The sequence below is a fragment of the Falco naumanni genome, chromosome 4 (genome assembly GCF_017639655.2).
Source record: "Falco naumanni isolate bFalNau1 chromosome 4, bFalNau1.pat, whole genome shotgun sequence".
Lineage (NCBI taxonomy): Eukaryota > Metazoa > Chordata > Aves > Falconiformes > Falconidae > Falco > Falco naumanni.
In genome coordinates this window covers 62,423,801-62,449,598 of record NC_054057.1, presented here as the reverse complement: position 1 = coordinate 62,449,598, position 25,798 = coordinate 62,423,801, and the positions used below count along the sequence as shown (strand labels likewise).

The 25,798-nt window shown below is 61.9% G+C and overlaps 3 protein-coding genes across 5 annotated transcripts; 1 reads left to right on the top strand and 2 right to left on the bottom strand.

Annotated features, from left to right (window-relative positions):
• The first annotated feature begins 5,550 nt into the window (after positions 1-5,550).
• LOC121086981 (zinc finger protein 282-like) lies at positions 5,551-14,155 on the top strand. The gene is made up of 7 exons (XM_040591508.1): positions 5,551-5,634; positions 5,916-6,197; positions 6,385-6,511; positions 7,582-7,770; positions 8,828-9,181; positions 9,926-10,039; positions 11,027-14,155. Exons 1-7 carry the CDS (start codon positions 5,611-5,613, stop codon positions 12,130-12,132), a joined length of 2,196 nt encoding a protein of 731 aa, XP_040447442.1. The 5' UTR covers positions 5,551-5,610; the 3' UTR covers positions 12,133-14,155.
• Positions 14,156-15,233: 1,078 nt separating this feature from the next.
• Positions 15,234-20,479, bottom strand: LOC121086986 (zinc finger protein 777-like). Of its 2 annotated transcripts, none has more exons than XM_040591524.1 (5): positions 20,434-20,479; positions 19,855-20,244; positions 18,462-18,588; positions 17,608-17,670; positions 15,234-16,737 (listed from the first exon to the last, which is right to left on the bottom strand). In XM_040591524.1, exons 1-5 carry the CDS (start codon positions 20,455-20,457, stop codon positions 15,680-15,682), a joined length of 1,662 nt encoding a protein of 553 aa, XP_040447458.1. In that variant the 5' UTR covers positions 20,458-20,479; the 3' UTR covers positions 15,234-15,679. The 2 variants fall into 2 exon arrangements, with proteins under 2 accessions (XP_040447458.1, XP_040447459.1); XM_040591525.1 differs by having other exon boundaries at positions 15,234-16,734.
• A 440-nt stretch (positions 20,480-20,919) lies between these two features.
• On the bottom strand, positions 20,920-25,499 carry LOC121086992 (zinc finger protein 777-like). 2 transcript variants are annotated; one of them, XM_040591530.1, is made up of 6 exons: positions 25,364-25,499; positions 24,603-24,729; positions 23,273-23,386; positions 22,846-22,965; positions 22,615-22,749; positions 20,920-22,083 (listed from the first exon to the last, which is right to left on the bottom strand). In XM_040591530.1, exons 1-6 carry the CDS (start codon positions 25,451-25,453, stop codon positions 21,401-21,403), a joined length of 1,269 nt encoding a protein of 422 aa, XP_040447464.1. In that variant the 5' UTR covers positions 25,454-25,499; the 3' UTR covers positions 20,920-21,400. The 2 variants fall into 2 exon arrangements, with proteins under 2 accessions (XP_040447464.1, XP_040447465.1); XM_040591531.1 differs by lacking the exons at positions 24,603-24,729; positions 25,364-25,499 and adding an exon at positions 23,940-24,512.
• Between the last annotated feature and the right edge of the window lie 299 nt (positions 25,500-25,798).

The following is a 25,798-nucleotide window of genomic DNA, read 5'->3' as shown; positions in this document are numbered from 1 at the left end:
TTCTTGGGGGAGCTCGTCTAGCCACGGCCGCCAGGACACGTGCTGGAGCCCGGGGGGATGCGGCACCCGCCGTCCCTGCGGCAAGGCAGAGGGTGGGAGCTCACTCCATGCCCTGGTGTCATCAGCCCCCCACCACGTTGCAGCCCAGCCCCCCGGTACCTTCAGCAAAGGGCCTCTTGGTTGCCACCCCAGGATGGGCAGGCAGCCGTGTGCTGCTGGCAGGGCCTGTGCCCCCAGCGTTTGGGTGTTGGTGGGGCTCCGGGGGGGCACTGCTGGTGCTGTCACCCCTGGGAAGCGGCACAGACACCCCATGAGTGGGGGCAGCCCCCTGAAAACTCCCCAGCCTGCAGTGCTGCCCAGGGCCCAGCCTTGGGGGACAAGGGGCCGCCATGCCCACCGGGTCAGGGCAACGCCAAGGCCTGGCCATGGCTCTGCTCTGCACCATGGGGCACATGGCACAGGGGACATGTGGCCACAGGGTTACCCCTGCCTGGTGCCACAGCCCAGAGCCACCGGCACTGCGCTCCCAGGCATGGCCATTCCCTCCACCCTGGGGAGTTCAGCCCCTTCTCTCACCCTGAGCATCTTTTCCCCCCACACTGACCCTGCAGCAGGAGAGGAGCTACAAGTGCCACCAAGCCCCTGCCAGCACCCCTCATGCCACCCACCTGCTGCAGAGGGGCTGCAGCCTCCAGCACCCAGCCCCCCAGCCCCCCGTGTGCCACCAGCAGGCACCGGCCAGGCTGGGCTGTGCTTGGGGGTGCCAATGTCCCGCAGGCAGCCAAGCAGCCCTTGCAGGGGACTCTGCCCCATGCTCCCAGCTGATGAGACCCCACAGTGTCACTCCGAGGTGTGATGGGCAGAGGGAGCCTTCAGCCCCCCTCCTCGGGCAGCACAAGGGGGATCTGGCCCCACAGGGGTGCCCTGGCGGACTGGACTCCCTAAGGATGCTCCCCCAAAGCCTAGACCCCCACAAGGATTTCCCCTCCACTGAAAATCAGACCTGCCCCCACTCCCCCTCTCCAGGATTCCCCAGGGACCAGACCCTGCAGGGATGCCGCCCAAAGCCCAGACCTCACAGGGATGCCCATAAAAGCCCAGACCCCCCAGGGATGCCCCCATGGACTATATCCACAGGGATGCCCCGCCCCAAAGCCCAGAGCCCCCAGGGAAGCCCCTGCTCCCCAGGGGCAGCACTCCCCACGCAGGACTCGGGCTCAGCACTCCCAAGCACATCCTCGCACAACCCTGGACCTTGCAGGGGGGGTCTGAATTCCCAGCAATGAAACACGTGCCCCCCAGGGACAGCGTGTCAGGCTGTGAGAGGGGAGACACTCCCCCCCCGCAGGACCGAGTCCCACCCCAGTGTCCTGCTGCGTGACCCCAGCCCCAGCACCGTATTCCCAGGTTGCCCAGGATCCCCCAAGACCCCCCAGGACCCCCTGAGACCTCACCAGCCAGCAGTGTGGGGCTGTGGCAGAGCCCACTAGCCCAGCCCCAGCCCGCAGCGCTGCTGGTGAAGGAGATGCCAGCCAAGGGAGCCAGCACGCCCAGCACCATCCCCAGCTTGTGGGCAGCAGTGGGCAGTGGCTGCCAGTGACTCAGCTCGCGAGGGGCCACAGAGGGCGGCCAGGCCTGGGAGGCACACTCAGGGCAAGAGCCAACAGGACCTGGAGCATCCCACCCCCACACCGGAGAAACCTCCGGAACAGGTCGGGAGCTGCAGGGAGTGCCAAGCGCCATGTGCCCAGCACCCACCCTGGCTGGGCAGGATTGGCACCAGCACCGAGTCCTGCTGCCACCCCAGGGTGCAGAGGACATCCCTGGCACCCACCCGCGAGGGACACAGGGGGGTACATGAACCCCAGTGCCAGAGAGTGCAGGGTCCAGGCAGCTGCCTCTGCCGAGACTGGAGATTGGCACCCAGCCCTGTCATGCCATGCTGTGCCGTGCCATACTGTGCCATGCTATGCCTTGCTGCAAGGTCCCGTGCCATGTTGTGCCGTGCTGTGCCACACCATGCCATGTTGCATGGTCCACATCATGCTGTGCCATGCCATGCCGTGCTGTGCCCTGGTGTGTGCACAGTACTGTGCCGTGCTGTAGACTGAAGGCAGGTTAATTAATATTGATAACATACAGCTGTGGGCTGGCTTCAGGGGCGGTGGGTTGGCTGGTGTAGATAAGGTGCAGCTGTGGCTGGTTCTATGAAGAGGTTGGGCAGTCAGTGAAGAGAGAGGAGAAAGAACATGTGTCCTGAATGAGGAGAGACTAGGAGAAGGCAGCAGAGGGACTGGCATGAAGAGTATGTTGGTATGAGATGGTAAAAGACCTTGTTGCAGCTTGATGGTTTGGAGAGTGCTGTGACACCACGGCACGTGCTCAATGCCGTGTCAGGCTATGCCTTGCTGTGCTGTGTGCATAGTGCTGTGCCTTGCCAGGCTGCATGGTACAATGCCATGCTGTGCCAAGATGTGGGCATGATGCCGTGCTGTGCTGCACCTCTGAGTGAGCATCTCCCTGGCAGAGGCTTGTGGCCACCGGGCTCTCCCTAGGGGTGTGGGAGCTGCTCACTGGGGGGCCAGGGGGGCCAGACCCCCTCACCACCAGCTCCTCCAGGCACTTCTCCAGGCTGTGGAGTGGGCAGCTCTCCACTGGCAGTCTCCGTTATAACTGCAAAAGCAAATTTCAGTCCCTGTCCCCAGAGCAGCCTGGCATCCCCAGATGTGGCTGGGGCCAGGGGGCCACCCAGATCTGCAATACTGGACACTCGCATCCCCTCACCCCTGTGCCAGGGTCCCCAGCCCTGTGGCTCACCTGCTGCACCCACCATCACTGGCTGTACCATGAGGTCCTGCCAGCCACTCGCTCTCAGCTGGGGCTGGGGTCTGCTGGGGGTGTCTTCCTGAGGGCGGGTGGGCTGCTCCCAGGGAGACTCTAGCTCTGCAGGGGCACCTGTGCCGGCATTAGAAGAGACCCCTGCTCAGGGCAGGGTGCTCCCAGGGTGCCGATGCCGGGACCCCCTGCCCAGCCCTTCCTGGGCACAGCCAGGGGGTGTGCCCCCCACCCACCATGGCTCAGCACTCAGCTCCCCTGGCCCCCACACACCGCCAGGACGTACCCAGGTCCCTGATGGCAGTGCCGGGGCTGGCAGGGGCTGCAAGGCGGCTTCGCCTCCAGCATAGCCACGACCCTGCTGTCAGGCACAGCTGGCCACCAAGGCAGAGCCCCCCATGCCGGTGCCCAGCAGGGCAGGACCAGGCTCTCACCCACCTAGTACAGCCCTGGTGCTCACTGCCTGCACCCATCTGCTCAGACCCCGCTGCCGTGTCCCTGCTGCCGGCAGCACACGGCTCCGTGCTGGCCTTTGGGCCACCGAAGAGAAACTCAGAGATCTCCTTCACCAGCCGCACCAGGGTGCCGAGGGCTGGGCTACCGGGGGGCCCTGTGGGACCGGGGAGGTGGATGCCAAGTGCTCCCTGGCTAGAGGAGTGGACCCCCGTGCTGCCCCTGCTCTGGCTGGGACAAGCACCAGGGCAGGGTCCTACCAAGGGAGGCCAGCAGCCAGCATGTCCCCTCTGTCATCTCCCGGTGCAGGTCCCACTGCCGTTCCTCCAGCAGCTCCCACTCCTCCATTGAGAACTGGACCGTCATGTCCTCGAACGTCACTGGTGCCTGCAGGGACATAACTGGGAGTTCCTGCCCACCTCCTGCCAGGGCAGGGGGCCGGAGATGAGCCACCTGTGTCTGTGGGGCATGGGGATGCGCTTGCTGGCTGCAGGGCAATGCTGTGGGGCTGGGCAGCAGAGCCAGTCAGCTGGGGGAAGGGGAGCAGGTGCCAGGGACAGGATGAAGGCACTCGTGTCCCCAGAAACGCCCAGAGCACCCCAGCCCCTCACAGAGTTGTGCCAGTTGGCAGCAGGACCCCTGGCCGGGCCCAAGGTGTGCAGGGACAGCAGGTGCAACCAGCTGCACCAGGCGCCGGGCTGGCACATGGCTGGGTAAGGTGTGCTGCTGCACCCATCCTGCATGGGCAGGGGGGTGAAGGTGTCCCAGCACGCTTCCCGACACGCTTCCCGTCAGGTCCCTGCATGCTTCATGCTCTGTCAGGGAGGAGATGAGATAACCCACCCTGACATGCTGGTATTTGCAGCAGGAGTCGCTTTGTCCAGTCTTTCCCCCTGCCGGCACTGGATGGGCCGGGGTCCAACGTCACCACCACACGATGGTCATGGCCAGCCCGGTGCCACCAAACGCATCCCGCTGACATCAGCCGTGCAGGGTTCTGCCAAGACAAGGCTGTGCTGAGTGGTGCCGGGGGAAGCGGGTCGCAGTGTCTGGCCCTGTCCTGCCACCAGCCCCTGTCCTGGGGGATGGGGACACCCCCTCCCCACGTCCTCCAAGCAGGAGGCGTGAGTGGCCGTGGGCGAAGCCAGGCTTTGCCACCAATGCCCACGGCAGCTTGCCCCCGAGAGCGGCAGAACCGGGCTCAGCGCATGCACAGACTGTTCACATGGGGGTGCTTAATCCCCCCTCCCCGCCCAGGGAGGGCACCCCTGGGGGGGTCGAGGCCCCTCTGGAGCTCCTTGTGTGTGTGGGGGGGACGCAGACCAGACCTCTAGCAGCTCCGGTGGATGCACCAGTCAGCACTTGCCCTGCGCCAAGCTGGGGCGGCGAGGACCAGCCCCCCGACCAGAGTGCCGTGCCCCCCCAAGTCCGGGGCTTCCCCCCCTGCTTTGCTTGCCCAAGCCCACGGCCAGCCCGGCAGCACCCGTGTCTCGTGGGAGTATTTGGTCCCTGCTCCTGGGGGGGCCCCGCTCCCGCCGTGCCCTCGGCCACCCGCAGGGACAGGGACCCCCCGGACGGGCAGCCACGGGCAGAACTGGCAGCGACCCCGCCCCACACTGCCGGCGGGACCCTCTCCCAAAACTGCCCCAGAGGTGCTCCCCATCCCGGGGCGCTCCCGCTCCTACCTGCCGAGGCGCGGCCATGGCTCGGCGGCGCGGGGCCGGTACCCGCTCCGGGCCGGGGGGCAGCGGCGGAGCAGTCCCGCTCCGGCTCCCCGCTCCCGGTTCCGGGCGGAACGCGGCTGGAGCTGCCGCCCGTCCCCCCGCGCGGCTCGGAGCGCGGCCGCAGTCCCGCCCCGGTGCCCCCGCTCCGCCCCGCGGTGGGCAGTGCCGCTGCCGGTGCGGGGGTTCCCACCACCCCCGGAGCAAAGCCCCCGGCCCGGTCCCGCGGGGCTGGGGGGCGCGAAGGGACCGGGGGGTTCCGCGGGGGGACAGCGGGGGGCGGCGGGGCTGGGCTCGGGGGCACCGGCAGGCCCGGGCGGTCGGTGGGCAGCGAGGTCTGGGGCACCGAGGCACTGGGGAAGTTGACGGGGTCCGGTGGTCGGTGGCACCAGGGCACCGGGTGTCGGTGGCACCGGCGGATCCGTGGGAGTCTGGGGCGTCCGGCGGTCGGTGGCACCGGGGGACTGGGGCAGCCGACGGGGCGCGGGGGTCGGTGGCCCCGACCCGCCGCGCCTCCTCCCGGCCGCCAGGGGGCGCCGCAGCGCGGGCGAGGCTCCGCCCCTGCAGGCGGTGCTGCTGCAGGGCGCGCGGGCAGGCCGCCATGTCCCGCCGGGATCCAGCGCAGGTTGGGGTCGCGCCGGGGGCCGGGGCCGGGGCTGTCTGCGCCCGGGGCCGCGGCGGGCCCTGGCCCGGGGGGGGGGGCGGCGGCGGGGGGGCTCCGGGGGACAGGCTAGGGGCGGGGGAGAGCGGGCCCGGGGGGCCAGCCGCGGCGATGGGAGGCGGGGGGCCGGGGGCCGGGGAAGGCCCTTGGGGGGCCGGGGGCGCCGCGGGCGCGTTCCCGGGCCGCGGCCGCGCTTGGGCCGGGCCGGGGCCTGCCCCTGCCGCGGTTGACCGCTGCCCCCCCAGGCCCCGCGCCCCCCCACGCAGAAGGCGCCGGCCATGGGCCCGCAGGCGGCGGCGGGGCAGGAGCTGCGGGAGCTGCGCAGCCGCACGGAGCGGGCCGAGCGGCGGCTGGTGGCCTGCGAGACCCTGCTGGGGGAGCTGGGTAGCAGCCTGGCGGCGCTGGGCGGCCTCCTGCCGCGCTGCGGGCAGCTCCAGCAGCGCCTGGACAACGTGGAGAACCTCCTGAAGAACAGGAACTTTTGGATCCTGCGGCTGCCCCCCAGCTCCCGGGGCGAGGTGCCCAAGGTAAGGGCGCCCGGCCGGCCTGCCCGCCCGGCGAGCACCCCCGAGCCCCAGGCTTGGCCAGGCCTGCCTTGCTCTGTACCTGCCCTGAGCTCCAGCAGCCAAAGACAAGCACTGGCATCCAGGCCCGTGGTTTCCCGTTATCTAGCTGCATCGTAAGTCACCAAGCACGTAATATTTGTGATTCTAGGTACCGCTCACATTCGATGATATTTCAGTTTACTTCAACGAGCAGGAGTGGGAGAGACTGGACCGCTGGCAGAAGGATCTGTACAAGGCTGTGATGCGGGGGAACTACGAGACGCTCATCTCCCTGGGTGAGGCACAGAGTTTGTGTCTCTGGATGAGCTCTTGTGGGTAGGCTGGATGCTTCCCATCGTGGCCCCGCTGATGGTCTGGTTTGGTGGGGCAGGACACCCATAGCTAGCAGAACCTCTCCCAGGCAGTCAGACCCATGCATTTTCCCTCCTTCCTGCTTGTAAGCAACGAACAATATCTGTAGTAAATAACAGGAGTGATAATAATACAAACTGTATCTATTGTTAAAAAAAAAATCCATGTTAGGTGCTGTTCCTAGTGAGCAGCAGTGAATCCTGAGTGAATTCCACGGTCAGGGAAGCATCGTGATCTTCCAGCACAGTTCAGGAATTACCTGGGTGAAGTCTGATAACTGCACCTTGAACTAGTTCTTGTTATCTGTGTATTTAGCCCCCATACAAAGTCACAGGGATGTTTCCATCTGCCTTGGTTAAACAACTAATCTAACTAACAACAATCTAACCTAACTAAGAACTAACAAGCATGACCATACTCAGTCTTTCAAAGGACACCCAACACATTCTTGGATGATTTGGGCTGTAAGATGTTCCCCACCAGAAGCTGTTTCTTGGGCATGACTAGTAACGTGCTGCGCTGTGCAGCTGCTGAAGTTGAGGCTTCACTTTTCTCAATAATATTCTGTAGAAACAGAATAAACTTGTTCCTTTTGTCCATCTGACACAGACATTTCTACAGAGCAGAAAGTTTTCTGTCCCTACACCAGAATGACAGCTCCAAAGAATTGCTCTTCAGGTCACTGCTAAAGTTTAAATGGGAGGAAAATGTTATAGCCTTTCCCATTCCTGTAAGAATTTAGTTCATGCTCTGCTATTTAGATTTGGTCTGTGCTTGAGCCACAGCTGTGCTCGTGGGTGAATCCTGCCGCAGGGCCAAGAAAGAGGCACCACCTTTCTGGTTAGAGCGTGGGTAACGTATTTGTGTCTGTCTGTGCTGCCTGCTAGCTCTGGGGTCAGGGAGAGAAGGGTCGCTTGAAGACGTGTGAGAGTTTGACAGAATGAAGGCGTAGCCAGTTCCTAATAAAGCATACGGTCCTCTGCCCCATGAACAGACTATGCTGTGTCCAAGCCTGACATCCTCTGCCGGATTGAGAGGGATGAAGAGCTCTGCGTCAAAGATGGTCACACATCCCCACAGACACATAGTGGAGATGGTCAGGAGCCCCCAAAGACACCAGAAGAGATGGACCAGGTGGAAGAGGCTTCGGGAGAAGATGAAGTCCCCATGGAAGATGACACAGGTAAATTCTGTGGGTGCCAGGAGGAGGTGGCAGTTCCTGTCTCAGCTTTGTCAGGAGATGTCCCAGCCGTGTCTTTGTTAGAAATGAATTCTGAGGGTCTGTTGACTGAATTGACTAAACCACCACACCACAGAGGAACGTATATGCTTGGACAGGTGAATCCTGTGGATAAAAACAGACAAAGCTTGTCAGGAGGGACTGGGATGGAGTGTGGAGTGGTGGGACAGACGACTTGTGATCCCTTTTAGTCCTGTGTCCATGCAGTTTGGCAGTCCTTCACCAGATTGCATGCATGAGCCCTAGGGCTTCCAGAGACACTCCTGCTTGCCTTGGTGAGAGGAGACATGGTGGGAAGTGAGGAACCTGGGAGCCTGCAGCGGGAGGAGGAGGTGGGAGCCGCTCTGCTACTGCTGGGGGGGCAGAAGCGGTCAGGAGAGCCGTGGGGCATGCCGTGGGAGAGTTGGAAAAAATAATTGTTAAGAGTGTAAAGGCTGGGCAAGAAGGTAGGAGATGCTGGAAGGGGACTGGCAGACCCTGACAGAGCCAGGAGAAAAAGAAATGTGTGGGCAGAGCTGTGATCAGGAGCCCTTTTCTGTAGGACTGAGGGGCTGGGGGTTGAAGGAGCCCCAGGAGAGGCTGGGTGAGCACTGGCGGAGGGGAGAAGGCAGGGCAGGCTCCGTCCTTTGGGGAATGTTACCCAGAAACAATACAAACCCCAGGTGCATGTTCGGGAGCTTGTTTGTCAAGTGCTCCCGGTAAGAGAGGGAAGGGATGTTACATAGAGGCTGTCACTCACTTTTGAGATTTTAGTTCATGTTCTGTTACTTAGATCTTCTCTGTGCTTGAGCTACAGCTGTGCTCCTGGGTGAATCCTGCTGCAGGGCCAACAGCACCACCTTTCTGGTTAGAGCGTGGGTAACATATTTGTGTCTGTCTGTGCTGCCTGCTAGCTCTGGGGTCAGGGAGAGAAGGGTCGCTTGAAAATGTTTGAGACTTTGACAGAATGAAGGCGTAGCCAGTTCCTAATAAAGCATACGGTCCTCTGCCCCGTGAGCAGACGACGCTGTGTCCAAGCCTGACGTCCTCTGCCAGATCGAGAGGGATGAAGAGCTCTGCGTCAAAGATGGTCAGACATCCCCGCAGATGCGTACTGGAGACAGTCAGAAGCCCCCACAGACACGTACTGGAGCTGGTCAGAAGTCCCTGCAGGCAACCATCCAGGATGGTCAGGAGAAGCCACAGACATGTATCGGAGGCGGTCAGAAGTCCCCACAGACAAGCATCCAAGATGGTCAGGGGAAGCCACAGACACATGCTGGAGACAGTCAGGAGCCTCCGCAGACACCAGAACAGATGGACCAGAAGGAAAAGGCTTTAGGACAAGATAAAGTCTCCATCAAAGCTCACACAGGTAAGTTACATGGGTGCAAGGAGGACTTGCTTTCCCAGGCCATTCCCGTCCCAGCTCTCTCAGGAGCTCTCCTAGCAGTGTCCGTGGGAGAGGGCATGGCAGGTCACTGTGCTTAAGAGGAGCGTCACCAGGGAAAAGCAGAAGCCTTGGGGTGCATGGGCAAGGTGCTGTCAGGGAAAATGGAAGGAGTTCAAGGGCCTGAACACAAGGCAATATGGGAACACTACCTGTAGAGTTGACGGAGAGGGTTTAGGAGGGATGAGGTTGCTCTGCAACGGCAACAGCACCTTGGTGTCCTTCCACCCAGCCCTCCCTCTGCTTTTGGTACTTGCGTTTGGCTTTGCTCCAGCTCCTTTTAACGCCTCACATGCTTTCCATAGAATCCTAGAGTCGTTTGGGTTGGAAAAGACCTTTATGATTGAGTCCAACTGCTAACCCAGCACTGCCAAGCCCACCACTAAACCACATCCCTAAGCACCACGTCTACATCTGTTTTAAGTACCCCCAGGGATGGTGACTCCATCATCTCCCTGGACAGCCTGTTCCAGTGCTTGACTACCCTTTCGGGGAAGAAATTTTTCCTAATACCCAGTCTAAACCTCCCCTGGTACAACATGTTGTGGCTTCTCAAGCCACAGCTCTCTCTGACTCCTACGTGCCCCCGGTTTATCTCCAGTCAGCGTCATACCAAAGCAGGAAAATGTGAGCTCTCCACAGGTCTTTAACATTGTTCTCTGCAAACAGAACTCCCCATCCTGGTGATGAACATCATGTCCCTGAATGCACAGAAAGAGCAGCTGCACAGTGAAAATCAGCCTGAGACGGGGATGGAAGAGGACCCAGCTGAGTCCAACACCAGTGAGTAATGCTGTGCAGGAGAGGCACAGGCACCTGCAGGCAGGAGGCAGCTCCCAGCTCGCCAGTGTGCTTGAAATGGGGAGGGAGATGGGAGCATTGGGCCTCTTTCTTATCACTGAGTGAGGGAGGGGGCTGGTGTCAGGCGTTTCAGCCCTATCATCCCTGCAGAAAGGAAAGCAGTCCAGTGAGGTTCCTTCTATCAGGAACTGGGGGAGAGCTGGTAGCAGTAGCATGCTTTCTTCCTCCAGCTCTGCTGCGTTATGGCAGAGCTGGCCTTGAGCTCAGGGTGGCCTAATGCTTCCAGGGGCACAGTCCTCTTCTCCATGCCAGAAGCAGAGAGCAGGGAGTGTGGGAAGGGGGTGGCAGCTGTCTGCAGACACCCTCTGTTCTGGTCCTGAAGCTTTGCCAAGCTAACACACCGAGCACTGCCCTCTTCCAGGGACTCTGAGCCTGTGTCTGGCACTTGTGTGCAAGTGGCACTGGTTCTGGGCATGGTGCGTGCCAGCTGAATGGCCTGGTGGCGGCAGGGGGTGGAGAGTTCCCCACAGCTCTCAGTGCTGCACAGCACTCAAGTGAGCCAGTTTGCCTGCAACATTTGGCATTTGCTGGCAGTCCCAAACTTGACAGAAGCGAAGAGCCTGAGGTACTGCAGGCAGTCGCTTTTCAGTGATCTTTTTTCCTGCTACACCTTGTGGCCGTCATTGGTGTCATCATTTTAGATGTGGATCCCTTTGTGCTGTTGGCACTGCAGCAGGCCACAGCCTGGCTCTTCTTGGGAGCAAGAGATCTGTCCCCTGAGACCATGCTGGGGTTGCTGAGGGCACGTGGGCAGAACACTGGTGGCATTTGCATCTTTCCAAACTGTGTTCTTAGATTTGTTGGTAGCTCCTTTATTGCTAAAAGCCTGCTTGGTGCTTTGCGGCTTAACCACAACCTCGGTTTGTCCTGGGAGCAGGAATGACTGATGCCCATGTTGTTCTGTTTCAGAGAAAGGCTTTTTAACGAAAAATGAAATGGCATGTGAAGGGGATTCTTCTGAAAACGCCAAGGTGAAGGAAGAGAAGCCTGAGGCATCTTCTCCCAGCCCAGAGGCCCAGAAGTGTCCCAAAGATGAGCAGACTAAGGCCAAGAGCAAGAAGAAGCCAAGCAAGTGCACAAGCAGCAGCCTGCTGATGGGCAGCTGTCGGCGTGGCTACGTGCGCGAGTGGTCGCACCCCTGCACCGAGTGCGGGAAGCGTTTCCGTCTGAAAATCAACCTCATCATCCACCAGCGGAACCACGCCAAAGAGGGGCCCTACGAATGCACCATGTGCGAGATCAGCTTCGCGGACAAGCGCCACCTGGACCTTCACCAGAGCATCCACATAAAAGACAGGGCCTTTGGGGCCAAGGTCTGGGGGAATGTCCACCCGGAGCTGAGGATCCGGCCGAGGGGGAAGTTCTGCGGGGCTTTCTTTGGAGGCACCCACAGCCTGGGCAATGGGACTGGGGGGCCCTGGCTGGGCCAGGCCAAGGCGGAGCTGGACAGAGGGAGCCTGTCCGGTGCATGTCTCCCCCGACAGCAGAGCCCGAAGTCTCACAGGAAGTCTGTGGTGAAATGCAATCTTTGCAAAAAGTTTTTCTCTTGCACCTTCAGCCTTCAGCGGCACCTGCAGACCCACTCGGTGGACAGGCCGTATTGCTGCGCCACTTGCAAGAAGTGCTTCACCCGTAGGACTCACCTCTCACGCCACGAGAAAATACACGACCGCCAGAGAGCCCTGGCTGCGCCTCAGCAGCCCACGGTGGCACAGCCCGCAACCGTGGTGCTAGCACCCCAGCAGCCCCAACCGCAAGCGGCGCCGAAGGTGTCTGCGAGTGGGCGCGTTCCTCGCTCACCAGCCCAGGCATCCGAGAAAAATGTTAGTCCTGCAGCCACCGCAGCCAAAGCAGTTCCAGCGAGTGTGCTCCTGGTTGCTCCTGCAGAACTCAAGCTGCAGGACAAGAACTGCCACATCCCCAGCTTGGGTGGGAGACCCGTCCGACCTGTGGTTAGGCAAGGAAGTAGGGCAGCAGTTTCAGGGGTGACAGAAATGACAAGAGGAAAGATCTGAACTGTCTCTGTCCCTGGAGAGAAACTGTGAGTGTTGATCTTGCATGTGGTGGGGCGCTGGAGTTCTGAACTGTCCACTGGATTTTAGGAGCTTTCCTGAACTGGAAGAGGAATCAAAAGGTTGGATACCACACCACAGTGAGCAAATTACAGAAGCCTCCAGTGATCCAAAATGCTTTACCATTCCACTGACTCTTGTGTCTGCTGGCTGATGCACAAAATCTTCCCAAGCTGACCTTCCTGGGAGATTAACAGGTACATCTCCTGCAGCCCAGTGAGAGGAACTGCAAACAGCAGCTGAGTTCACCCATTACTTGATGCTGCAGCTGACCCCTCATCTTTGGAAATACAATTACACGGTGAAGATGATGGAGAGGAGGGAATCAAGCTGGTGAGCCAAGCTCCCGAAGAGCTCTTCGCTGACAAAGTTTCTTGGCCAAGACACCAGATGAAGACAAGCGTGGCATCTCCGAGGCCCCATCGCATCCTGGTCATGCTTTTGTGTAATAACCTGCCCTGGTGAGGAACTCCTGCTAACTTCTTGATCAAGTTGGGAGTACCTGAGCTTTGCACTGGAAGATCTGTAGAACAAATCAAACCACAATATTTTCTTCTTGTGAGGGTGCTTGCGGGTGTTTCTGAGCTCCCAGCAGCACTCCTTCCTCCAACAAGGCCAGCCTGCGAGAGCCAGAAACACCCTGTGAGAGTCAGTTCCCTCAGGACCAGGCTGCACAGATAGAGTCACTTTAGAAATACTTCACGGGTAAGACTAGCCCTGCACTGCAGCAGCAGTCTGCGTGGATCCCTCCCTGGGGCTCAGGCATGCCGGCTGCTGCGTGCCGATGCTGGCTCTTGCACAGGAACAGCAGCTCTGCTTGGCCCCGCTGCGGAAGGAAGCCCCCACTCTCCAAACTGCAGGTCGTCTCCTTTAGTCGTGTGCAGAATCCACCAAAACTAATCCTATGGAAGTAGTTCTGCTAGCTACCTCAAACATCTTGTGGTGTGAGACCTGCCCAGAGGCAGATGGGTACCTGGAACCTGGTAAGTGTCAAGAGCTGGGCCAGGTGTGGCTCCCGTGTTCCCCGAATCACTTGAACCATGCGTATCCATGGCCAGAGCCCTGCATGCGTCATGTGCACTGCTGGGAAGCACAGACTCTACAGAGAGAGGACACTGGTCCTGGTGGTGTCGCCGTGCAGACCAAATGGAGCAGTTGTTGGGACTCTTGAATTTAGTTTTCCAGTTGTGTTGTTTTGTTCTTTCCACTGATGTAATTATTTGATATCACTAAGTCTCTATCCCTCTCTGGGCAGGGAGCTTGGGAACAAGTTTGCTTATCGCATTTTTTATTCCTGGTCACTCACAAGGTCTGATGGGACGCTGCTGCGGGTGGTGCACTTTGGGTACTGAGGAAATGCCTGTGCTGGGTCCTGGCTTAATCCTCAGCACCGAGCGAGCAGTGCCTGGCCACCTCCCTGCCCTGCGGGAGGGGCAGCAGTGTCATTGCTGCTTCTCCTTGGGGACATGAAGATCATGCCACTGCTCCTCTGAGTCAGTTTCTCACTCGATTCCTGTCCCCTGTGATTGTGGTGCAGCGCGTGTGGGCACTGTAGCGTTAGCCATGAGGGGGTGACTGGGGCAGACAGGTCAGCGCTGTCTCCCCAAAGGGATGGCACTGGTAGGGTACAGGGGCGGGTGATGCCTTATGGTTGTGCAGCGATGGTGGCTCTGGCACGGCACAGCAGCATGGGCTGTAGTGACCGAGCTGGTTTTCCCCGCCCCAGTAGGGTAGATCCCAGAGACCCCTAGTTGATCCCAGTGACGTGAGTTGGCTGGTGTGGCAGTAGTGCTGGTGGGCAGCACCTCTAAGGGCAGTGTGGGGGGCGTGGAGGGGCCGGCCTCTCCCAGACTGACTGCCCCAGCTGGGGCATCTCTCCCAAAGCTGTTGTAACTGGGACTGGCCTTTCCTGTGAAATCCCAGGCCCTGTTGTCAGGCTATGGAATCAATAAAGTATTTGTCTGTACATCTGTCTGTTTTGGAGAGGGGGCTGAGCTGGCCCCGTCGTGCGTTGCTGCTGCAGGAGTAACCTCGGTCAGCCTGGGCAGAGCGAGGCAAAGGGCATCTCTAGCCTGGGGGTGCCATGGGGGTCACTGCTGGCAGCTCTGTTACCCCCTTCTGCTGGTCAGGACCCTGGGGAATGTCCCAAGGGTGAATGTGGGTAAGGTGTGGGACTGCCATCTGCCACTGCTGGGGGGCTCGGGGAGCTCCCACAGCAGGGCTCTGCCTGGGGCAGCTGGACCACAAGGCCCCATAGCCTCCCACAGAGCCTGGGCCTGTCTCTGTGCTGCCTCTGCTCTGAGCAGCCCCTGAGCTGCTGCAGGGGGACACTGGCACTTTGCCACCATCCTCATCCTCACTGGAGACCCCCAGCATGTCCCAGTCTTCTGCACTGGGGACAGCACCCTGGTGGATGCCCTGGGGCTGGGCAGAGGGGCAGGATGCTCCCCCCAGCTCCTGCACCTGCTGGATGGTCCTGCCAGTGCCCAACATGGCTGCCGAAGCCGCAGGGGTGCCCTCAGCGGATGTGGCCACCACCACCCCAGCCTACCCCCACACGAGGGCCAAAGCAGGGGGCATGAGCACTGCTTGGGGACACCCCACAGGGACCACGGCTGGGAAGGTCGCCCGGGCTCTCCCCAGCTGGGAGGACAAGCGGCCAAAGGGACCATGGAAAGGCGGGTGATGGAGCGGTGCTGAGCGCCAGGGGCAGGGCTGTACGCGGGAGGCAGCACTCTGTCCTGCCAGCGCTGCACCCTCAACACTGCTGGGGGGTCCCACGGTGTAGGGGTTGCACTCCAGCTCCTGGCTTGCGTTAACGGTGAGGACTCAGGGAGGGGGGGCACGGACGGTTGGGCTCCTTCCCCACACCCGAGAGCAAAGGGCCTCGCACCCTTTGGGAAGGTGGTAGGAAGCAGTGGGTGATGGCTCCAAGCCGGAGCTGCGCACGGGACTGCACCCACAGGAGAGGCTCCTTCGCAAGGCAGCGGTGGTGCGGCGCCAGCCCCCCTCGCCAACGCCCCCGAGCACAAGAGGAGACCATGTCAGCCCAGTCCTTTATCTGAGTCTCTTCCCGGCTCATCCGACGACCCTGGCTGTTGCCCAGCCACAACAGCCCCTACCTGGGCCACCGAACGCCCCCACGCCACCTCCACACCGGTAGTGTTTAAATAACCCTGAGTTCAACCGCTCCGTGGTACCTGACAGCTGCCCCTCAGCCAGACCTCCCTCCCGCAGGGCAGTGGCACAACCCGGCTCAGCTCTGGCTGCCGGACCTCTGCCTCTCCCCGGGCCAGTCCCTGCCCCCCCTGCCCACTCCCCTGCCGCACACTGCAGCAGCCTGCCCCCATCCTGCTCCTCTCAGGCCAGGCGGTGCAGAGCCCCACGGCGTTGCAGCCAGCCCCACGGCATGTGGCACCAGCTGCCTGGCGCCGCACCTCTGCGGAACAGCCTGGAGAAATGCTGCCCCTTCCCTTCTCGGGCCTGCACGCTACCGGTTATCCTGGGTCACAGCCTTGCAGGGGCTGGTCTCCAGCTCCCGGCCACGGCTCGGCAAGCTGACGGCAGGAGAGCTGGCTACGGCGTGGACCTTCTGGTGGTGGTTCAGAGACTGCCGGTGCCGGAAGCTCTTGGTGCAGCTGTTGCATTGGAAGGGCCGCTGCTGGGTGTGCCGGCGCTGGTGCTCCTCCAGTGACGCTTTCTGGGGAAAGCTCTCCGTGCACTCGATGCAGCGGTAGAGCCGCTCCCCGGCGGCGCTGGCCCGCGTAGGCCGGCCGGCCCACCCACCCCGCAGCTGCACCCCATGGATGCGCTGGTGCTTCTGGAGGTGGTGCTTCTGGATGAAGCCCTTGCCGCAGGCCGGGCAGCGGTAGGGACGCTCCCCGGTGTGGATGCGGTAGTGCTTGTTGAGGTTGGACTTCTCGTTGAAGCTCTTCCCGCAGGCAGGGCACTGGAAAGGACGCTCACCCGTGTGCAGGCGCTGGTGCCGCAGCAGCGCAGCGTGGTGAGCCAGGCTCTTCCCACAGGCTGTGCAGATGAAGGAGCCATTGCTCTTCCTCGCCTGGCTCTGCTGCCGCACCAGGAGGTTGCGCTTCAGCCGGACGCTCTTCCAGCCCAGCGGGAGGGCACGAGGTTCTTCCCCTGCGTCACAGGGACGATGCTGCTCTGAGCTGGGCTGCTCCGAGGCCACCTCTGCGGTGGTGTCTTCCCCCAGAGGCATTCCTTGGGGCAGCGCAAACAGCTGGTCAGTCCCCACACCGAGCACGTGCTCTGTTGGGAAGGGCAAGCCTGGGGCCGGGTGAGCTTCCACTGGCACCACCACAGGCTTAAATTCCGGCTGGGCGGTCCCATCCTTGCAGAACTCGCCTAAGCCCTCTCCTGCCTTCTGCCCATCCAAGCCAGCGTGGCTCTCCCAGGGCATCGGCTGCACCTGGCCCAGGGGAACCTCCTCTTCCAGTCTCACTGAGGGTGCTGGTGGCAGAGCCAGGATTTCAGATCCTTCCTCCAGGGGCTGCTGCTCTTCTGTCTTGATCACGACCTTCTCACCTGCTGAAAGACAGCAATTCATTCCCAGCAGAGGAAGCTTGCCCGTGCCCGCACCCCCAGCGCAGGAGCGGAGGCTGAGCTTCCCCAGCAGCACACTGGCAAGACGAACCAGCAAACACACTACTAGAAATGGAGCAGGAAGGTTTTACCGAGAGCAAAGCGGGAAAAGGGCACATGGGGTGGAGGGGAGTGTTGGCACCTTTTGGGGGTTATCTGGGTATCTTGTTGGACCTTGGGGACATTTGATGGACTGACAACGCAATACGCATAAAGAAACCAAAACAGAGGAAATGTGAAGGCAAAGTTGAGGCTGCAGACTCCTCTGTCCTGGAAGGAACTTTGTCAGGAATGGCAGAGTTTAGGTGGGTGAATCTGGGGAAAAGGATCAAAGCAAAACCTTCCAGGAGCAGGAGGGAGCATCTGCCTGCAGGCATACAGCCACAGAGCCACCCCCATGCTAAGCCTTGCCTCAAGTCTCCCTATTTTGGGCTCTTTCTGGCAAGGGGGCTCTTCTGGGCTTAAAGATTTGGTCTTAAAAGTTTTAAGGAGGCCCTAATCACATGGCTTAAATCCCAACAGCTTCCAACCCCGTGCAAGACTGGAGGCACTCCCTGTGTGGACCCGATGGGCTTGGCTGGTCCTGTCTCCAGTAGGAGTGGCAGGGGCAGTGCTGCAGACACACAGGCTCCTGCCCCGCTGCTTTGTGGGCAGGCAGCAGCGGCGTGTGGGCAGCAGGAGAGCAGCACACCAGCACAGACCCTGCCCAGCCCAGGTGTGTCGTTAGTGGTCGTTCTCAGCCTTCACTGCCGTGACTCACGGCCACCGAGGTGCCCTGACACCGCTCCCTTCCCCGCAGCCTGTGGGTTGTCATACCTGAATCCTCCCCGTCCTCGGCTGGCTGCAGCAGTGCAGGTTTGGAGCTGGCATCCCCGGGTCCTGGGAAGGAAGAACTGGCAGTAGCAGCTGCTGATGTTGGGGACCAGCACCAGCTCTCCTCGATAAAGGACTGCTGCGGGACACCCAGAGGGGTTCTGGGGTCCCAGAGCAGTGGCTTGCTCAGGTGTCCCAGGACCGTCCCAGCAAGCAGGCTGGTGTTGGCCAAACCATGCAAATGATTTCAATTACCCCAAGAAGCAACCGTCAGCCACTTGGCCTTCAAAATTTCAGCCAAAAATAATTAGTGCTAAAATTTAGGCCTGTCTACAGCAAAGCCCTACAGGGTGGTATACGTATGGCCCACATCCTGGCAAAGAATGGCACACAAACACAGGCTGCAGAACACAGCATGGACACGTCTCCTGAAATCCCCACCACACGCTGTCCTGACCGCATGGGAAAGGTCTCCTCTGCTCCTGCAGACACTGTGCTGAGTCCCGGGACTCCAGTGGGCACTGGCTCCTCTGGCAGTGCTCCTGCCCACGGGGGCAAAGCCTCACAGGGCAAGTCAGGAGTGACAGAGGGCCGAATCCTGGCAGTGTCCGTGTGCCCCGACTGACAGCACCGTGATGTTGGTGAGACAAGGTGTTCTTCAGATGCACAGGGTGAGCATGAAGCACAGCTGTCACCCACAACCAAAGGGCACCAAACCTTAAAGGTGTAACGATTTCACCTCTCACCACTTGTTCTCCAATTGCCCAGACAACACCGCAGCCTACAAGCAGCCATAAGCTGGATTCAGCCCAAGGGACACTAACGCATCTGACACGTGAGCTGAGACTGATCCTCACCCAGAGAGACCGCAGCCTCGTAATTCCCCTTCATCGCAACCCTGTAGAGCTCCTTCTGCTGGCTGTCCAAGCTCCCCCACTCCTGCTCCGGCAAAGTGGCTGCATCATCTTCACACGCTGCTGGCACCTGAAACCGCAGGAGGCACTGCCTTGGCGCTGCCCCACCGCATCCATCCCCCGAGCTCCACCGCTCCCCCAGGAAAGCGGACTGGGGGGTAAGGCAGTGCGGGCCCAGCACTCCTGTGGAAGGAGTCGTGTCACAGCCTGAACACAGGGAACAATGTCAAGGCGGCCCAGTGAGGCTCAGCTGTGTCCCCCCACACAACCGGGACAGGGTCACGAGCACCTCTCGTTCCCTTGAGCCGCACGGGCAGCCTGGAACAGCTGGGTGAGCAGTAACCCCCTCAAAGTGGGAAGGCACCGTCCCACTGGTAGGTGACCAGTAGGACCCAACAAGGCTGAAAATGCTCAGGGGGGTCGTGTTCTGCTCCCCCTCTTCAGCGGGGACAGGGGAGAGCAGGAGGTCCCCAGGTGCTGCCTTGGCTCTCGACGCGGAGCACTGGCAGGGCCGCATCCATGCTGCTGTGGGCAGCTCTCCACAAGAGCCCATGCCACATCTCACTGGCCACACGGGTGCCCAGGGCACATCCCCGTTAGCTGGGGCTTGTCCCTGTTATCTGAGCCTTGTCCCCGTTACCCTGGGCACATGCCCATTAGCTGGGGTTTGTCCTCGTTAGCTTGGGCACATTTCTGTTAGCTGGGGCTTGTCCCTGTTTGTCACCTTGGGCACATCCCTATTATCTGGGGCTCCTCCCCATCACCTTGGGCACATTCCTGTTAGCTGGGGCTAGTCCCCATTAGCAGGGGCTTGTCCCCGTCACTGTGGGCATGTTACTGTTAGTGGGGGCTCATGCCTGCCACCACGGGCACATCCCTGTTACTGAAGGCTTACCTCTGTCACCCTTGGCTCATCCCTGTCTGCCTTGGCTCATCCTCGTCACCGTGGGCATGTCCCCATCACCCAGGCCTCGTCCCCATCACCCAGGGCTCGTCCCCATCACCATGGGCATGTCCCTGTCACCCGGGGCTCGTCCCCATCCCTGTGGGCACGTCCCCATCCCTGTGGGCATGTCCCCATCCCTGTGGGCACGTCCCCGTGGGCTCATCCCTGTGGGCATGTCCCTGTCACCTGGGGCTTGTCTCCGTGGGCTCATCCCCATCCCCGTGGGCTCATCCCTGTGCCTGTGAGCACATCCCCATGGGCTCGTCCCCGTCCCCGTGGGCATGTCCCCGTGGGCACGTCCCCGTGGGCACGTCCCTGTCACCTGGGGCTTGTCCCCGTGGGCTCGTCCCTGCCGCCCGAGGGACGCCCCCGCGGGCTCGCCACCGTTACCTTGGGCTGGTGGTCGCCGGGGCCGGGGCCGGGGCCGGGGCCGGGGCGGGCCGCCCAGCCGCTGCGGTGCTGCAGCTGCCGCTCGACGTGCTCCAGGCGCCGCGCGTTGTCCCGCAGCAGCGCGGCCAGCGCCGCCCACTTGCGCTCCAGCCGCCCGCCGAAGTCCCGCACGGCCGCCTCCAGCCCCGACACCTTCTGCTCCGCCGTCTCCGCCCGCCCCTCCAGGCTGAGCAGCCGCAGCGCCTGCGACTCCACCTTCCGCTCCACCGCCTGCACGGCCGCCACCACCGTCCACAGCGAGATCTCGGCCGCGGCCGGCTTGGCCGCCTCGGGGCCGGGCGCGGGGGGCGGCGGCGGCTGCCAGGCCTCGGGCGCCCACTCGGGCTCCTGCTGCGGAGAGGAGACGGGCCGTGAGGGGCCGCCATACCGGCGGGCCGGGCCCCTCGCCGCGGCCCAGGGCCCGCCCGGGCCCGCCGCCCCCGCGGGCTGACGCCGGGGTGGGGACGGGCGAGGGCCAGGGCCGGGACCGGCCGCCCGGAGCCGGGGGGCGGGGGGCGAGGGGGTGAGGGGAGCCGGTACCTGCGCGGGGCCCCAGCGGGCCATGGCCGCCCGCACCGCCGCCTCCGCCGCGCCACAGCGCCCCCTGCCGGCCCGCCCGCGGCGCCGCCACGCCACGCACCCCCCGCCCATCCCCACCCCGGCCCGGCCCATCGTGTCCCCATCCCGTCATCCCATTCCAATCCCATCCCATCCTATCCCCGTCCCATCCCTGTCCCCACCCCATCCTATCCCCATCCCATCCCATTCCGTCCTCATCCCACGCTATCCTCACCTCCATCCCATCCCCACCCCCGCCCTGACACTGCAGCTCCCACCTGCCACTATTCCAGCCCACAAGACCCCCACCACCAGCTGACCCACACACACCAGTGCTCCCCTGGCATCACTCCCCCATCACATCCCACCAGGAGGAACCCACCGGCATTCCCAGTACCCCACCCCAGCCAGGCACAGCAAGGCCCCCCCAGAGCCGAAGGAAGCCACATGGAGCCATGGGAGACATCCTGGTGACTACAGCATCTATTGGTGCCCTCCAGAAACAGGGTCCCACTCCCGCTGTCCCACCATCCCGGGGCCAAGGAACAAGGAGCAACTGGCACATGAAGGGTCTGCGTGGACAGGGCCAGGCACCATCCATCCCGGTGGTGGGCAGGAGCTGGGTGACGCGGCCGGTGCTCCAGCCTTCCTCGGTCAGCTCACACCCACAGCTGAAGGGGGTGAGGAGATGGCAGGAGCGCAGCCCATCACCAGCACACCCGCTGGTCTCCCACCTGCGCTTTTGCTGTGCCTCCCACCTCCACCTCAATGGGTGACAGGGAGCTGGTCCCTGCAGGGGCACGTTGCCACACGTGGACCCTCTGATGTGCTATCAGGTGGCAGCATCACTTGGAAGTCTTTTGGTTTGTGCCAGCGCCTGCTAGGGTCTGCCAGCAGCGGACAAAGTCAGCAGGCTGAGTGAGGCACCTGACACAGCAGGGCCAGAGGATCAGGCGGTGGTTAGCCTGTGCTGGCGCAGCACCAGGAAGCGCTGGCTGGAGTAGTTCTCCGCGCACAGGTTGCACGTGTACATCACCCCAGGCGACAGCGGGTACTGGTTGGGGTTGGGCACCTGCCACATGGTACTGCTCTGGGTGCAGGGCTGGGAGGCAGGGCCCACCGCCCGGCCGGGGCACTGCTCCCCCTCCAAGGGCTGGCAGAACCCCTTGGACGCCCAGAACCGCAGGTGACGTCGGATCTTCTTTTTGGACATGAAGTTGCAGCCGCAGTGGGTACAGACGTAAGGCACGCTGTTCCTGTGGTTCCGCTGGTGGATGATCAGGTTGATCTTCAGCAGAAAGTTTTTCCTGCACACAGGGCAGGAGTAGGATTTCTCCCGGGTGGAATTTCGCTGGCAGGTTGCAGTCCGGCCCACGCAGGGGCTCTCTATGGGCTTTCTTGGGGAGGTGATGGTGCAGCTGGGATCTGCCTGCGGCATCGTTCTGTGGACATCTGGTATTGCCTCCTTAACCAGTTCATTGGGAACATCTGCCGCCAGACCTTGGCCATCATTCCCTGAATCTTTCGTCTCCTCCTCTTCCAGACCCTTCGAGGGTGTTACAGGCACTGCCTGCTTCTCCGCAACAACCTCCTCCTGCGGTACCTCCATTGGGACCCCCACATTGGCATCAGCTGGAAATTTTTCAGAACCCAAGTATTACTTTTCCATGTGGTTCTGAGAAGGCATAAACAGCAAAGGGCTTTCCTCCCAACCCTCCCCTCGCCTCCCACAACCTCCCCAGCCAGCACACAGCACACATCTTGGCCCTGCCCTCCTCTTCCAACTCCGCATCTTCACACCTGGACCGCGTAAAAGATGAGCACAGCTACAGCTCATCCCCACAGACACCGCAAGGGCAGTCTGAAGTGGCAATGTCACCTAGGTAGGATCGAGGGCATTCAACAGAAACATCAGGGGTCGTCCTTCAAAGCAAATCAACTGGGTGGGCTGGCTGACACCATACCACGCCTCACCCTTTATGGCTTCGAGGCCAGCAACAGGATTTACTGTCAGAACCTTTTCTTGGCCTGAATTGTGTAAAAACCCTTCCTGAAAGCCCCAGAGTGAGCCCTGTGCAAACCTCCCGCCACTCTCTGAGCCGGCCGGTGTTCCTTGAGGCTGCCAGCCCTGCCAAGGAGGGATGCGGGGCTCTGCCCCAGTACCTGCTGCAGGAGGCGGCGCTGGAGACGAGCTCGGATTCACCTCTTCGTGACAACGTGTAGGGACCGGGCAGGAAGGTAACAGGGTTGGCTGCCTGAGATCTGCTGGGATAGCGGTGGCTTCGTGAGGGATGTGTGCTGTAAAGGCAAGAGGAGCGATGGTGATGCTGGGTGAGAAACAGGCAGGCAGGGGCCTAGGACCCCTCGCATATACCGGGTTCACCAGCCACTCACGGGCAATGCAGTCTGCCGTCATCGCCAGGCTCCTGCTTTCCTTCAGGTCCCTACAGTTCTCCTCGCAAGACTCCTTTGTCACCTGCTCCAGCAGACTGTCATTGCTCAGGCAGCCCGGCTCTGCAGAGGAGAAGGGCACATGGCTTTACCAGCAGCCAGCTGGGAGCTCAGAGCAGGAAGTGCAGAGGCGGGGGTCCCCCCTCCTGGGCCCACCGGGCACCAGGATCTCTGCAGCACACCGCAGCTGCTGGGTCAGGGGAGTGTTGCCTGGCTATTTATGTGTCCCAGCATACATTCCCGGTGTCCTCTCTCAGCACACTGTCCACAGCGATCACAGGAGACACCTCAGTCCCTGTGGTTGGGGACAACCGTCCCGGCCAGCAGCCAGGTGCCAGGAGTCTGACATGAAGAACTCAGCATCACACACCTGCGGCTGGCTCCGGGGACACGTCTGCTGCCTTCAGGTCTGACTCTGCTGGCATGCACAGCTCTTCTCCTCTTTCGAGCCGAAATAAGAGTTCAGGCTTGAACAGGGCACAGTCTGTTCAAGAGCAAGACAGACATCAGAGGCAAGGTGCGACAGCATCTTTGTGGGTGCACCCACAGCCTGTCAACAGAGAGTCAGTCCTAGCCTGGAGAAACTTCATCTCTAACCGCGGCAGTAGCAGTTCTGGCACACAGGGAGTTATGGATGCGAAAAGGGACCGTCAGGCAGTGCTTCTAGGGGGAATATGAAAAGACCCCTCTGGCACGTCCCCCAGCAACAACGGCAAGAAAATCCATCCTTGCTCCATGCGGGGAAAATCCCTGCTACAGAGGCCCCCCTGTTCTCCCAGAAATTCACCTTGCAGACCCGAAAATACCCTGAAGCACGGGAAGAGAACTGTAAGGCTCCTGACTGAACATTACCTGAGTGCACCTCCCCACAGTCTGCCCCACTGCCTGTACTGGCTCCAACCACCACATACTGGTACTGCTGCTCCGCCCCAGCAGGCAGCACTGGCTGAGGGCGAAGGGCTAGCTCACCCCGCTGCAACAAGTGGCACGGCCATGGGAAGGCAGGAGTTCCCTGCCCTGCCTTGGGACACACTCACCCCTCGCCTCCTTCCTCAGAGCTTTTGCTCTGCCTCCTCGGGCTGCGCTTGCAGGGATGTCCCACGGCAAGAGGGGACAGCCCTGGCTGGGAGTTCCAGGCCCCCGCTCCATCACCTGAGCACTGGAGAGAATTAATTACAAGCACAAGGCCCTGGCAGGCTAAGCGGGGTGTCACAGAATCATTTAGAATGGAAAAGACCTTTAAGATTGAGTCCAACTGGACCTTTTGGGAAGTCCATTCCCAGCTGTGAGGGCCATGCATTTGAAAATCCACCCAGAAGCACGCCAGCCACTGCCCCAGATCTGCTCCCCTGCCTAGCTGCCCCCCTGCACTGAGGGAGCACAGCCAGCCTCATGCCCCACGCTGGGACCAACACACGGCACATCTGCTGGGCCAACAGCAGGTCACACCAGGATCTAGACAGGTGTGGAAGAAGGAATTTCTGTGATGACAACCCAGGGAGTTCACTGTTCTCCAAGTGGAGGAGACACTGAGTGCTTACTACCCCCTCCTGTGACCACTGCCAGAGGGGACAGGGAATTCAGGGGGTCCTTTGAGGGCTGGAGAGCCTAGTGACATGCAGAGAGGCAGTAAAGTAACCCCAAGAGAGAGCTCTCTGGGCAGTGATGGCAGCTGCCAAACCAGCACAAACGGAGCCTACACAAGGACACCAGTGTCTCGTAGTTGCCCTCCATCACAGTCCTGTACAGCTCCTTCTGCCCATCGTCCAGGCTCGCCCACTCCTGCTTGCTGAAGTGCACCGTGATGTCCTCGAAACTCACTGGCACCTGGGAACACAGGAGGGGCTGGGCTGTAGGAGGGGGCAGCTCCCACCCAAACAGCTCCCAGCCCCTCAATGGTCCCATAAGCGTGCCCCAGGCTCACTCTCAGCCTCTTCAACCTCCCACCAGCTCCCTAAGTGAGCCCCCAGGTCCACTTCCAGCCCCCATCATCCCCCCCCAGCCCCCTATGTTGCCCCATGGCTCATCACTGGCCCCCAGCCACCCCTCAGCCCCACAATGGCCCCCTATGTGACGCCCCAGGCCTCTTTCCATCCCCGTAAGTGGGCCCCCACCTCAGCCCCACAAAAGCCTATGTGACCCCCCAGGTCCGCTTCCAGCCCCACTGCCCCACCCCCAGCCCCCTAAGTGCCCCCCCCCACTCATTATCAGCCCACCCACCCCCCTCAGCCCCACAATACACCCCTACGTGACCCACCCCCGGCCTGCTTCCAACCCCCTAAGTAGCCCCCATGGCCCATCACCAGCCCCTCCTCAGACGCACAGCAGCCCCCCCCTAAGTGACCCGCCAGACCCACTTCCAGCCCCCACCACCCGCCCCCAGCCCCCTAAGTGGCCCCAGGGCCCCCCCCCCAAGCCCCACAGGGACCCCCATCCCACGCTTCCCTCGGTCCGGCCGTACCGCGGGGAGCGGCAGCTCCCAGGGGAGCGCGTCCCACACCGCCGCCTCCGCCCGCTCCGGCGCCCCGAGGTGGGCGTGCAGCTCCGCCATGGCCCGGCCGCGGCCACGCAGGGGCCAGCCCGTGCCCCCGGCCCGCCCTCCCTCCGAGCCGCACAGCGCCCCCTGCTGGCCGGGCGCCGCCGCGCACTGCCCTCCCTTGCCGGTACCTCTGCGGGGCGGGGGCTCCCGGCGCCAGGCTCCCCCGCCGGAAAACGCCGCTGCGGGGGGATTTCGGCGGATTGCCTCCCCGCTGGCTGTCCCCCTCAGATCAGCGATTTCTCGGTGACGGACAGCTGTCCATCACGGCAGCGGCGCGGCGCTGCGGGCCGCCGGCCGGCGGGGGCGCTGCGGCGAGCGGCGGCGGGAGCGTCACCCCCAGCAGGCAAAGCGCCGCGG